General features: G+C 51.7%; 1 protein-coding gene across 1 annotated transcript in view; it reads right to left on the bottom strand.

Annotated features, from left to right (window-relative positions):
• Positions 1-1,099: 1,099 nt before the first annotated feature.
• Positions 1,100-13,996, bottom strand: part of LOC107111405 (EH domain-containing protein 2-like) — a gene marked incomplete at its 5' end in the record, with an annotated part of 46,389 nt that continues 33,492 nt past the window's right edge. The window contains 2 exons of the mRNA XM_015412373.1: positions 1,100-5,917; positions 7,724-7,888. Coding sequence (XP_015267859.1) covers positions 5,381-5,917; positions 7,724-7,888 — 702 coding nt within the window. The remainder of the gene's footprint in view (positions 5,918-7,723; positions 7,889-13,996) is intronic.

The following is a 13,996-nucleotide window of genomic DNA, read 5'->3' as shown; positions in this document are numbered from 1 at the left end:
CTATATATGTTCCTTGATTGGCTTCCTGCCTGGCCTCCCAACTGGGTAGGATTCCCTATATATGTTCCCTGATTGGCTTCCTGCCTGGCCTCCCAACTGGGTAGGATTCCCTATATATGTTCCTTGATTGGCTTCCTGCCTGGCCTCCCAACTGGGTAGGATTCCCTATATATGTTCCTTGATTGGCTTCCTGCCTGGCCTCCCAACTGGGTAGGATTCCCTATATATGTTCCCTGATTGGCTTCCTGATTGGCTCCCCAATTGGCTAGGATTCCCTATATATGTTCCCTGATTGGCTTCCTGATTGGCTCCCCAATTGGCTAGGACTCCCTATATATGTTCCCTGATTAGCTTCCTGCCTGGCCTCCCAATTGGCTAGGAAACTAACCTCTTCCCTGGAACTGCCAGAGAATGCCTTTATATTATCCCCGAGGGCCACATTTACTGTGTAGGGTGATTCTCCACGGATTCTTGTTAGATATGCAACAGAAACACCTGGACAGGGTCGATGCTATGGATGCCTTCCACTAGCAGAGGTGCCTTCCCCAGTCCAAAATTCATTCTGCATCAGTGGAAGTCTCCTTCTGCCCCCGGAACGCATTTCAGATAGTGGAAGAGCCCTGTGGGATCCAGCCCTTGGGATTAGTAAATGTGACAGTCCCATGTTTTATTACATGTTCTGTCCTGCATTGAGGTGGTTTGGAAAATACAGGGAGTTCAAGTATTTCACAGGTTAATACTCTTCTATGTTTTAGGGTTGCCAGGTCCCACACTGGTTGCTAGATCCAGGTTGAGAAACTCCTGGAGATTTTGGGGATGGAGCCTGGGGAGGACAGGGACCTGAGTGGGCCACGATGCCGTAGAGTCCCCACTCTAAAGCATCCATTTTCTCCAGGGAAACTGATCTCTGTATTCCGGAGATGAGCCGTAATTCTGGGGGATACCCAGGCCCCACCTGGAGCCCGGCATCCCTACTGAGTTTGGGCTCTGTTGTGCTCACTGTCAATTCCTTTCTCCCCCTCCCCCCACACAGACACAACCTGGGCAAACAGGCACGTTTAGGACCAGAGCTGGTAACCAGAGACGAGTCAGTCTGGTAAATACAGTTGTGTTTTATTGCAATAGCAATGTTGTTATAGTCCCCAAGGCACATCAGAGAAGCAGCGAGGCCTTCCAGTGTCGAGAGGGCGCCCCCGGATCCCAGGGTGTCCGCAAAAGACGACAGCAGCTGGATCTCACTCGCCTCCATTGGTCAGCAAGGTTCGCGAGAGTTTCTCGACTGGAATGAAGATTTTATTGCACCCGTTTCGGAGCTTTGTGGGAGATCCAACCCTGAGCCTTATCACTCCAGCGGACAGGGCAGTGGGTGGAAAAGCACCGGCTGCGCAGACCAACATTACAGGGCTCCCGGATGTCCTTGGAGACGCAGGAATGGTGTGCGTGCACATTAGAGGTGGGACAAACCTGGCAAAACTGAGTATACACAAGCACAAGCATATTCATATTTTGTATAGATAGCTTGCAATCTGGCTGTGAAACTCGGGTGCGGAACGTGTGGAATTGCAGCTCGTGGCGCTGATAATAGGTGCCAGCGCTGATACAGGATAGGGCCCACCCCTGCATCGTGGGCGACGGAGGTTCACAGCAAAAGCTAGGCCCTAAGAGTAAGTAGGGGGTACATGATCTTGAAAATTTCCCAGGGCGCCTTTGGACAAGAACATGCGAATTTCATGCGCTCGTCTTTGTTTGGCCTGCTCCTTGGGCTTAACCAGTCACAAATATTTCACAAAAAAGTCTCTCTTCGACAGCATCAACTTGCCCCCTGCGACGAACTCACAAGCGAGGTGGGCAGGTACATATTGCTGTTAAGTGTGACCTTAATGGGCTTGCGGGTTTCGTAATGCAAATAATAATACGGCAAGCTGAAGTGAAGTGCGGTGAAAGAGTTAAACAGAGATACACGAAGCAATGGAGATGGAATAAAACTTTTTGTCCTTCCCCCTACGGTCCATGCTGAGCATTTATACGAGGAGTCACTTGATCTGGATTGGCCGCAGAGACCGTGCGAACCCAGTTGCTTCACTTCTAGCGATGTTAGACAGCCAATCTGGACAGCTACTGAAAGAGGTTCACTGTTAAAGCAATACTCTGCGTATCCCCCACAACCGGAAGCATGCCCTGCCAGTGCGGCCTCTGATGTCTGACGAGGAATTAAATTAATCCCGAGAACCTCCTGATTTTGGAGAAATGGTTGGAAACATTCCTTGTCATTTCAGTTCCCCCTTTATCATCCCCTTCATTTAAAAAATATTTGAAAGACTTCAGCAACAGACGTGGAATTATGCAAGTCGAAGCTAACGTGTATAAATAACTTTTAACTAGAGATGGCTGGCCAAAAGCCTGGTTTAAAGGGAATTGCAGTCCCTAGACTAGGGAGGGGTCTCTGCCTGTCTCTAAAATGCTTTTGTATGTTGTGACATCACAGCAGTTCAGCCAATGAGCCCAGGATTCTCACCAACAAACTAATACGGAGGCTCTGGATGGCCAAACGTCCGATATTAGTGCTCTTGCGCCAATCACTGTAAATCAGAAACTGGAATTTGTGAAGGTTCAGCCAGTTATGTCCTAGTGCTTGAAGCGGCTGGATAACATTCCCTTATTGCATCTACATGCCTATTAAAACACAGAAACCCTAACAGCGAAAGGTTGGGGGTTCAAGATTTAGGCTATTGTGCAAGTTGCTCGATGTATTCCAATCTCGGAATTTGGGGTTCCTGACTTTTTTTGGCGTGGAATACACACGGTCCTCCAAAGAGCCATAGAGAAGTAGCTGCCAAACTGCCTTGCAGCACCTGAGAAGGGAAGGAGAATGTCATCTCTATGGTCAAGCTCTCCAGTTTTCCACTACGGAGGCGCAGAGGGCATATTTACCCTACAGAATTCAGCTTGGGATAATGGTTACTTCTCCTTCCCAGGGAACTGTAACGCTGTGAGGGAAGACACGAGTCTCTCAAGAGAGGATTCCCAACACCCTGGCCAAATGAGATTTGAAGCCCCAGGATTTGAAGCCACAAGAGCTGAACTTAAAAACTAGCATTCTGGTTGTAGATACCCCTTTAGACGAGTCCTGTCTGTCCTCCCTCCTAAACGCCCTGGTTAATCAGGAGCGCCACAAGGGGGCAACACATTGGCCATCTCAATAGGGGAAAAGACACACAGTCAGTGTTTGGGGAGGGCAGGGGATGGAAAAAGTTACCCCCCCAAGTAACTCTTGGGTTGGGTCTAGCACCACAGAGCAGGGCTCCTGCCTGCTACAGAAAGGATCCAGGCCAGGGCTTTGGTAGAAACGTTGCTAAAACGTGTGTGTGTGTGTATGTGTTGCGAAACAGGTTGCCGAGGCAAAACACTTGAATAGTGAGGGATACTTCAGTTAAACCTTCCCACTGATTTACTTGAACCCCTGATCCTGGCCAGAAACTGTTGTTAAACTTCTAGTTCTAGGGAACAGAGTCCTTCAGGCCCGATTGGCTTCCTGCTGGCCTCCCAAATGGCTAGGACTCCCTATATAAGTTCCCTGATTGGCTTCCTGCTGGCCTCCCAAATGGCTACGACTCCCTGTATAAGTTCCCTGCTTGGCTTCCTGCTGGCCTCCCAATTGGCTAGGCCTCCCTATGTATGTTCCCTGATTGGTTTCCTGCTTGGCTTCCCGATTGGCTAGGAGTCCCGATATAGGTTTTCCATCTTGCGGAAAACTCATCTCTTCCCTGGAAATCCTGATGGTGACCCGCCGCTTCAGGCTTCTTCCTTTAATGAACCCTGATCCCCCTTCCATTCAGCTCTCTTCATCCCGTGCCTGCTCTCTTGCTTCACACCGCAGACTGTTTTCATCAGACACCAGTGCCCCAGTCACTTGCTCAACCCCTGCCATTGCCTCACCCTTGCAACTGGACGGATCCTCCTGGGCTTCCAGAGGAGGAACTGTTCCCTAGACCCTGACCTGGAGAACGAGCATCGCGTCTACTCCTGGCTGGATCCCGGAGCTTCTGGGTGTGGGGTCGTCAGCAGGACGTAGAGTTGGGAAAGAAGGTTCTGCCCCCAAGCTAGCGCGGGGGACTGTCACAGTGCTGGGGACATTTGGAAGGAAATCTAAATGGCCTTTCCCTCTCTCCAATAGGAAATGAAAGAACTGACCTCCTAATAACCACCCCCCAATCTGCTTGCTGAGGCTGCGTTGACCAATGACCACTGTTTAGTCTTCGTTTGAATCCCAGTGTTATTTTCTGCATAGGGACCTTTCCCCGCTTTGCTTGCTCAAGAACGGGGTTCTACAACTGCTCACTTCCAGAAAGAGAGCAAGAGAAAGAAGCTGTGGGGATGATTTATTTCCCCTCCGGTCAACGAGGAACCCTCTCCTACCTGCCTGTGAAGAGCAGCTCTTCAAAGGCTGTGAAGGTGAGATTGTGCCCAAAGCATCCCCTATGGTTATGGCCAAGCCCCCGATGTAAGGGACACCGCTTAAAAGGAGGGATCTCACCCGATCTGACTCATAAGGATGGCGAAGGGAGCCAGCACAAACTCCTCCTCCTGCGAAACTACAACTCACTGGTTCCTTTTGTTTGGTCCAAAAACTCTGGTGGTCAACAAAGTTGTCTTGTGAGGCTAAGACATCGAACGGAAATGAGCAGCGGACCCTGAACCCAAGACCTAATGGGTGCCAAGTGGGGACTATGCTCATAGTGGAGGGTAACACTGAAAGGATGATGCTCTAACAGAACAACCAAGCAGGCCACAGTCAGTGGAAGGTTCCGGGGCCTGTTAAAGACAGTCACGATCAACACAGTTTGGAGACCGGTCTTCTCGTAAGTCTGACACGGGTCAGACTGTCCGTGTGAACCTGCCTCGTGGAAGTAGTTCACGTGTGATATAAGAGGGGGAGTGATGCCAAGTTTGAGCCCGGTTCTTGCTGGACCAGAAGACAGCTGAGGAAAGTCTCACACGGTTGAAAATTCATATCATCGCTGGCGCATCTCAAGCGATTCTCAGAGGTCAATGTGGAGAGCTTTCCCTAGGAAGCCAACCAAAGTAGTTCAAACCAGGCCGGGAGGAGCAAGGCCTACAAGAAGAGGAACGACAAGTGTTTCTTGAGCCCAGCAGGGATAGATAAGGAAGCGGACAGTACAGCCGAAGTTTCGTTTCAGTGCGAATAAAGACCTCCTGATGATCTTTATGGGGGAATGGGGTTTTCACGAAGGGTTTCAAGCCTGGGGAAAGGCCGCCTGAAGCAAGATGTGGACAGAAGGTGGAAAGTTGGGGCGGAACCAAGGCCTACTGGAGCAGTTCAAGCCTGGTATACGGAAGGGGGCAAGCCTAGGAGGCCTTCTTATTCGGCCGACCCCTTCTGTCGGCGTTTGGAGGGTGGCACGAGGTGGCGGGGCAGATCGGAGGGCAGGCCGTGGCCCTCCAACTTGACCTCGATGAGGTGGCTGGCGAGAGCAAACTCCTCGTCGTCCAGCATGCCGTCGCGGTCCACGTCGCTCAGCTTCCAGATCTTGCCCAGCACGGAGTTGGGCAGCTTGGTGGTGACCATCCAGTTCTTGGCCTTGGTGCCGCTCAGTTTGCCGTCCATCGGGGAGAGGTTGTAGAAGATCTCGTCATACTTGGACTTGTCCTTGGTCACCACCCACTCTTCGTCGTCCATTCCTTCATAGGCCCCCTCGGCCGCGCCTTCCACAAAGGGGCCATTGCGGGTGCCGTCGAAGGCCCCACCCTGAACGACTTGATCGGGGTCTTCTATCTCCTCCTGGCGCAAGAGGGGCATCAGCTTGGCGATGTCCGTGGTCAGCATCTCGTCCAAAATGTCCATCATGCGCGGCTTCAGTCCGTGGAACTTGGTGAAGTCATGCACCATCAGCAGCTCCTGAAGAGAGACCAGGGAGGAGGGTGAAGAATGAGACACCCAAAGTGCATGGCCCTGCTTTCTTCTTCTCCTACCATCTTCCTACAAGATAGTTGTGCTGCCCGTAGCAGATTCTAGTAAGACAGGCAGTAAGACAGATCAGTAAATAGTTCTGTATCTTTAAACCTGAGATTTCTGGGAGATGTAGTTTATGTACAGGGGCCATTTCCTGCGGGAGCACACAGGAGCGGAGTTCCGGCAGTAAGGAGCCCAGGGGGTAGGCACATGCAACAAGCCCCGCCCCCTGCTCCCAGCAGCCCTCAGTCGGGCCACAAGGAGCAAGAAGCAGCCAGGTAAGTTGCAGAGCCCCCCCCCCCGGGCCCCCTTCAGGGACAAGCTCTCCCTCCTCTGTGAGGGCAGATCTGCACGTTCCCCCCAATCCAAAACAGTCCAGTGGAGCCTGAGCGGTGGGGGTTGCCTTCTGACACACTTCCGGTGATGTCAGGGGGGGTGGAATATGCAAATGCGTTATGCTGATGAGTTATGCTAATGAGCTCCTGCACCTCTTTTTCTACAGAATGACCCCTGCCTTTGTAGGCCACGTGTTCTACGTTAGCTCACTCTATTAGATCAAGTTTTAGTTTGTATTTTTTGAGGTTTTAATGTAACCTATGTTTTATTTCCGGCGTTGCCGCTTGTTTGCCGCCCTGGGCCGTACGGGTAGGGCGGGATATAAATCCCAAAATAAATAAATAGATATATAAAGTTTAGAAGCGCAAAATGGGTTAATTGCCCTCTTTCTGTGTTTTTGCTCTATCTAATCTCTTTATCAGCAAGGAGATGCACGGAAGTAATTCCTTTCCACCATGAAATCTGAGAACATTGACTCTATCCTTCAACATTAACTGTGTTACTCAGCCCACTGATGGAACGTGAGTACTAACTGTTGAATCCTTCTGCAGTAGAATAAAAATCAGTTTTTCTACGAATTACTTTCTCGGACTCGTGTATTGGCACCATCTGGCAAAATAGACTTAATCCTCTCTGGTCTAGAGACCAGAATAATAGTACCCAAAGAGTAAGTAACACTTGGTATTCTCTCTTGCAGGAGGTTGCGGCGGCTACAAGCATAGGCAGCTTCCAGAGGGGATTGGATAAACATATGGAACAGAGGTCCATCTGTGTCTATTAGCCACAAGGTATAAAGGGAACACTCTGTCTGGGGCAGTGATGCTCTGTATTTTTGGTGCTTGGGGGGCCACAGTGGGAGGGCTTCTGGAGTTCTGGCCCTGCTGGTGGACCTCCTGATGGCCCCTGGGTTTTTGGCACCGTGTGACACAGAGTGTTGAACTGGATGGGCCACTGGCCTGATCCAGCATGGCTTCTCTGATGTTCTTATGTCTGGGACAATGATGCTCTGTCTCCTTGGTGCTTGGGGGGCAACAGTGGGAGGGCTTCTGGGGGGCAGAGCCCCCCCCGGGGCCCAATTCCACGGTGGTGGAAATTGGGCCTCCGAAGCGGGGGTTTACCCACCCACCCGCCCCCACTTGGCAGCCCTATTCAAACCACCGAGTTCTGCCCCAAAACCAGAGCTTCACCCCCAACTGGAAGTAGGCCCGAAACCTGAAGTAGGCGTGAAAAGGTCAGTTGGGGGTGGGATTTCTCACACGAGGAGTTCTTTGACCAGAGAGATTCTCAGAAAAGGACCAAGAGTGGAATGGAAAAGATGGGAATTCCGCTTAGGGGTGGGCGCCATTTTTTGTCTGTTGCACCCAAAATGCCGCTGGCTGTTCAGGGCGGGGCGGCCGAGCGGGAAGTTCCTCTCACCTGCATCTTTTCGCAGTCGGGGAAATCGCCGGGCGAGATGTGATGCTCCAGCTGGATCTTGGCAAAGATGACCGGCAGCTTGTTGATGAGCTGCTTCTTCTTGTTTTCCTTGCCGAAGACGGAGGGCATGTCCTTCTTCAGGTGGCTGATGATGTGGGCGTGAACCTTGGGGGACAGAAAGAGAGAGAGGGAGGGGGAGGGAGAGAGAGAGAGAAGGGAAAGTGGGAATTACATACAGGCCCCCCCACTAGACATTCCCCACATCTGATCCAAGAGATCTGCATGAAGGGTCGCCATTAGGGAACCAGTCTTCTCTGACGTTTGGCTGGCCGGAATCCGAGGAATGGTCTTGTCAGTGGCTGCCCCGCCTACAGAATGCCCTCCTCCGGGAACTGAGGGTGACCATATCCCTGAAGACTGCCTTTCCCCATACACACCCTGGAGAGCCTAACGCTCTATGGATCAACATCTCCTGGTGGCCCCTGGCCTGAAAGACATCCAGGGCCTTTTCTGCCCTGGCCCCCACTTGACGGAACACGCTCCCCATTGAGATCAGGGCCCTGTGGGATCTTCTTCAATTCCGCAGGGCCTGCAAGACGGAGCTCTTCCGCCAGGCCTTTGGCTGAGGTGGCGGACGTCCATATATGGCCTACCTGAGGTTTCTGTCTCCCATCCAGGGCTATTTTTGGGCAGGAACGCACAGGAACGGAGTTCTGACTGGCTTTCGAGTTGGCCACGCCCAGCAGGAACTCATTAGCATAATAGGCCACACCCAATAGCAGAAACTCATTAGGATTGTCTACATTAGGGGTGTGTGGCCTAACAGGCAAAGGAGTTCCTGCTACAAAAAAAAGGCCCTGGGTTTTGACAACAAACAAGGTAAACAGAATAAGAAGCAAAAGGGGGGTGTGGCTGGATGAGCACACTTCTGGTAACATGGGGGTGTGGCCTAATATGCCAATGAGCTGTGCTGTCAGGGTGTGGCCTAATATGCCAATGAGCTGTGCTGTCAGGGTGTGGCCTAATATGCCAATGAGCTGTGCTGTCAGGGTGTGGCCTAATATGCTAATGAGTTCCTGCTAGGCTTTTTCTACAAAAAAAAGCCCTGCTCCCACCCAATAATAGCTGGCTGTTATCCATCTGTTACCAATGGGCCAGGGACCTCTTGTGACCAGCCAATTTCTATCCTTGGGCTGTGACTACCAATTTTAATGTCCAACGATTGTGTTTTAATAGTTTAATTATATTGTACTGCTATTATGTTGTTACCCGCCCTCAGCCCGCTTGCGGGAAGGGCAGGCTATAAATACTAAAAACAAATGAATAGAACAAATAGAAAAGAATAAAAACAAAAAACATTTAGACTAAGAGGCTGCTACAGAGATTTATATGTTGGCACTAGTGTTCCCTCTAAGCTGAGTTAGTGTGAGCTAGCGCACAGACTTTTAGTCTCCAGCTCACACATTTTTTGTCTTCGCTCAGGAAGGATGGCTCCAGAGCAAAGTGATTTATGCAGTAGCCAAATTGCTCACTCACAAATTTAATGCAAGTGACTCACCCAGTAGAATTTTCGCTCACAAGACTCCACAGAAGGAGAACAGTTTCTAGGTAACCCTTTCAAGGTTATTTTGTTTTTGAGAGCTAGTTTGGTGTTGTGGTTAAGTGCGTGGATTCTAATCTGGGAGAACCGGGTTTGATTCTCCACTCCTCCACTTGCACCTGCTGGATGACCTTGGGCAAGCTATAGTTCTGGCACAGCTGTTCTTGAAAAAGAGCAGTTTCTGTCAGAAGCTCTCTCAGCCCCACCTACCTTGCAGGGTGTCTGTTGTGTGGAGGGGAAGGCAGGGGTCATTTCCTGCGGGAGCGCACAGAAGCGGAGCTCCGGAAGTAAAGAGTGGCACGTGCAACAAGCCCCACCCCCTGCTCCCAGCAGCCCTCAGTCAGAGCAAGAAGCAGCCAGGTAAGTTGCGGAGCCCCCCCTGGCTCCCCGGTCCAAAACAGTCCAGTGGCACCTTTAAGACGAAGTTTTATTCAGGTACAAGCTCTCCCTCCTCTGTGAGGGCAGATCTCCACGTTCCCCCCCCCCAATAGCTAGCAATCCAAAACAGTCCAGTGGAGCCTGAGCGGTGGTGTCAGGGGGTGTGGCATATGCAAATAAGCCATGCTAATGAGTTATGCTAATGAGCTCCTGCACCTCTTTTTCTACGAAATGACCCCTGGGAAATGGTTACGGAAAAGTGAGACTAATTCCTTTTTAATACAGGTTAAGGGTTAAAGCTGGCCTTCTTATCTTCCTCTGTGAGAGGTAACTCCTAAGCCCTGGCTGATCGGCTCATTTACGGTTGTGTTGCTTGTCTCATATTCAGTCAAGAACCAATCAATCAATCATCGATATCACAGGAGTATGATAGAGCGGATTTAGGAAAAGATAAGATGGATATGTTTCAACAAATATGCACGACCGTGATAAGCAAATCAGATTTCTCTGGGCAGAAGATTCAGAAGAAGATTAGGAGAGTTGGCTGGGTGTGTGCATGGGTTGGGCTTTTTGATAATCTGTAAAAGCAGGGAGGAAAAAAATCCCCGAAGCCAGTGTGTTCCCTCGAGGCTGTGCAGGCGAGCGGCCGCTCCTTAACACAGGAAGGCCTGCTCAGCAGCCGTTGGGAGCCGCGCAGGGTCTTGTACGGCAGTGTTCCCTCTAAGCTGAGTTAGTGTGAGCTAGCTCACAGTGTTTTAGCCTCCGGCTCACACATTGTTGTCTTAGCCCAGGGAGGATGGCACCAGAGCAAACGGATTTATGCAGCAGCCAAATCGCTCGCTCACAACTTTAATGCCAGCAGCTCACAAAGGAGACGTTTTGCTCACAAGACCCCAAAGCTTAGAGGGAGCATCGCGCATTACCCATTTTAAAGATTACAGCAGTTCTCTTCTGCTCACGATGTGAACTGGTCTGTTCAGTGGGGGGGGGGGATTAGAGGGGACACTGCCTGAAACCTCATTTGCTTTTTATAAATATTACTTGCTATAATATGATGAAGCAATATGAAGAACTTTGATCATTTTTGCTCCCGTTTTTCCAATCATCGTAGGGTTGATTTTTACAGGCCTGTATTTCTTACTGAACAAAGTCTGAGTCCATTGGCTCCTTTTAGACCAGCGAAGTTGAATTCTGGGCATAAACGTATCTGAAGAATCTGAGATTCACACGCTGGCTGGAATTTACCAGCCAAATCCAGCGGCAGGAGTCTAGCGAAACTGGACACGAACAACAGCGTGATGTATCCCCTGCCAGCTGCTGCTCTGGCAGTGAGTAGTGTAGGATCAGAAGACCTTTTATGCCCCCTGTCCAATGGGTTGCAAACCTCCAGGTGGGGGCTGGTTGTTGTTGTTCAGTCGCACAGTCGAGTCCGACTCTTCGCGACCCCATGGACCAGATCACGCCAGGCCCTCCTGTCTTCCACCGTCCTCTGAAGTTTGCTCAACTTCATGTTTGTTGCATCTATGACACTGTCTCACCATCTCATCCTTTGCCGTCCCCGTCTTCTTTGACCTTCAGTCTTTCCCAGCACCAAGGTCTTCTCCAGGGAGTGCTCCCTTCTCATTGGGTGGCCAAAGTATTTGAGCTTCAGTTTCATTATCTGGCCTTCCAGGGAACAGTCAGGGCTGATTTCTTTTAGGATTGACTGATTGGATCTTCTTGCAGTCCAAGGGACTCTCAAGAGTCTTCTCCAGCACCCTAGTTCAAAAGAATCTATTCTTTGGCACTCGGCCTGGAGATCCCCCCAGATTTACAACTGATCTCCAGACCACAAAGATCAGCTCGCCTGGAGGGGTTGGCTGCTTCGGAGGGTGGACTCTATGGCCCTCTACCCTCCTGAGGTCACTCCCCTCCCCAAACCCCACCCACCCCCAATCTCCAGAAATTTCCCAACCAGGAGCTGGCAACCAACACTCCCTCTAGGCTGTGGAGTCTTATAAGCAAAAGTTCTACCTTGTGAGCTCCTGGCATTCAAGTTGTGAGCGAGTGATTGGGCTGCGGCATAGATCAGTTTGCTCTGGAGCCCTCCTTCCTGAGCGAAGGCAAAAACGTGTGAGCCGGAGGCTAAAATACTGTGTGCTGGCTCACACTGACTCAGCTTAGAGGGAAAACCGCTGGCAACCCTAGAGCCAGTTTGGTGTAGTGGTTGAGTGCGCGGACTCTATTCTGGGAGAACCGGGTTTGATTCCCCACTCCTCCACTTTGATTCCCCCACTGGCCCCACTGGTGGACCTCCTGATGGCACTGGTATTTCTGGCCACTGTGTGATACAGAGTGTTGGGCTGGATGGGCCTTTGGACTGATCCAACATTGGCGTCTCTTATGTTCTTATGTTCACTTGCACCTGGCTGGATGGCCTTGGGCAAGCCGTAGTTCTGATAAGAGCTGTTCTTGAAAAAGAGCAGTTTCTGTCAAGAGCTCTCTCAGACCCACCGACCTCACAGGGTGTCTGTTGTGAGGGAGGGGAAGGGAAAGGAGTTTGTGAGCCACTCTGAGACACCTTTGGGTAGTGAAGGGCGGGGTATAAATCCAATCTCCTCCTTCTCCTTCTACTCCAGTTTGGTGTCGTGGTTGAGTGCACGGACTCTAATCTGGGAGAGCCGGGTTTGATTCCCCACTCCTCCACATGCACCTGGCTGGATGGCCTTGGGCAAGCCGTAGTTCTGACAAGAGCTGTCCTTGAAAGGGCAGTCCTCAAGAGAGCTCTCTCAGCCCCACCCCCCTCACAGGGTGTCTGTTGTGAGGGAGGGGAAGGGAAAGGAGTTTGTGAGCCACTCTGAGACACCTTTGGGTAGTGAAGGGCGGGGGATAAATCCAATCTCCTCCTCCTCCTCTTCTTCTTCCTCTTTCTGCATTAGGGTTCCCAGCCTCCTGGTGGGGCCCGGAAATCTCCTGGAATCTTAACAGATCTCCAGACCACAGAGATCATTTCCCTTGGAGGAAATGACCACTCTGGAGGACAGACTCTACGGCCTTCTACCCTGCCAGGGTCCCACCCCCTCCCCAAACCCCGCCCTCCCAAGGCTTTGCTCCCCCAAATCTCCAGGAATTCCCCAAGCCAGAGTTGGCGACCCCACTGCCAGAGGAGGGACTGCAGCTCCTTCTGCACGGATCAGCCTCCTCTGGCCGGCAGACAGATCCCGGCCTCCCGCCTGCTTCCCCAGAGGCCTTTCTGGGGACACCTTCCAACCCTCTGGCTGGATTTATAACCCAGCGCTTCCTGCAGAAGGCGACAGGGCCCCATTGTCCACAGCGCAGAGGAAATCTCCTAGAAGTCAAGGCGGCTTGGCTCCCTTCGAGGTGACGGCGAGGGCCAGAACTGGGGACGCCTGGGGCGTGAGGGATGCGCCAAAGCCCAGCCAAGACAGGATGCCCGGAGGAGAGGGCGGAGGGGACACAAGAGCCTCTCGGAAAGCCAGCCAGGTTGTAAATTCTTCTCGGTGCATTTGACTGCGAAGGGGGAGAGCTGACTATGGCAGGGTGTGCGATCCGTCCTACGCCATCGTACCTCTTAAGGCAGGAATTGCAGCACGAGGGTCAAGATTTTGAGGAGACCTCTGTCAGGACCCTCTTTAATGGCTGAGAGGTGGGCGGGCTGCAGCGTTCCCTCTAAGCTGAGTTAGTGTGAGCCAGATCACAGTTTTTTAGCCCCCGAGCAGGGGTCATTTCCTGCGGGAGTGCACAGGAGTGGAGCTCCGGCAGTAAAGCGCCCAGGGGGCGGGCACATGCAACAAGCCCCACCCCCTGCTCCCAGCAGCCCTCAGGCAGAGCAAGAAGCAGCCAGGTAAGCTGCAGAGCCCCCCCCCCCGGGCCAGAATAGTCCAGTGGCACCTTTAAGCCCAGTTTTATTCAGGTACAAGCTCTCCCTCCTCTGTGAGGACAGATCTGCACGTCCCCCCCACCGATAGCTAGCAATCCAAAACAGTCCAGTGGAGCCTGAGCAGTGGGTGTTGCCTTCTGACACACTTCCGGTGATGTCAGGGGGTGTGGCGTATGCAAATGAGTTATGCTAATGAGTTATGTTAATGAGCTCCTGCACCTCTTTTTCTACGAAATGACCCCTGCCTCCGAGTGACACGTTTTTGGCTCAGCTCGGGAAGGACGGCTCCAGAGCAGACTCATTGATGCAGCTGCCCAATCGCTCGCTCACAACTTCCACGCCGGTAGCTCACGAAGCAGAGTTTTTGCTCGCAAGACTCCACATCTTAGAGGGAGCGCTGGTGGGCTGTGGAAAT

Source organism: Gekko japonicus, unplaced genomic scaffold, assembly GCF_001447785.1.
Source record: "Gekko japonicus isolate JY-2015 unplaced genomic scaffold, Gekko_japonicus_V1.1 scaffold4945, whole genome shotgun sequence".
Classification (NCBI taxonomy): Eukaryota; Metazoa; Chordata; class Lepidosauria; order Squamata; family Gekkonidae; genus Gekko; species Gekko japonicus.
The sequence above is the reverse complement of the archived record's forward strand: the minus strand, read 5'-3'. Positions and strand labels throughout refer to the sequence as shown.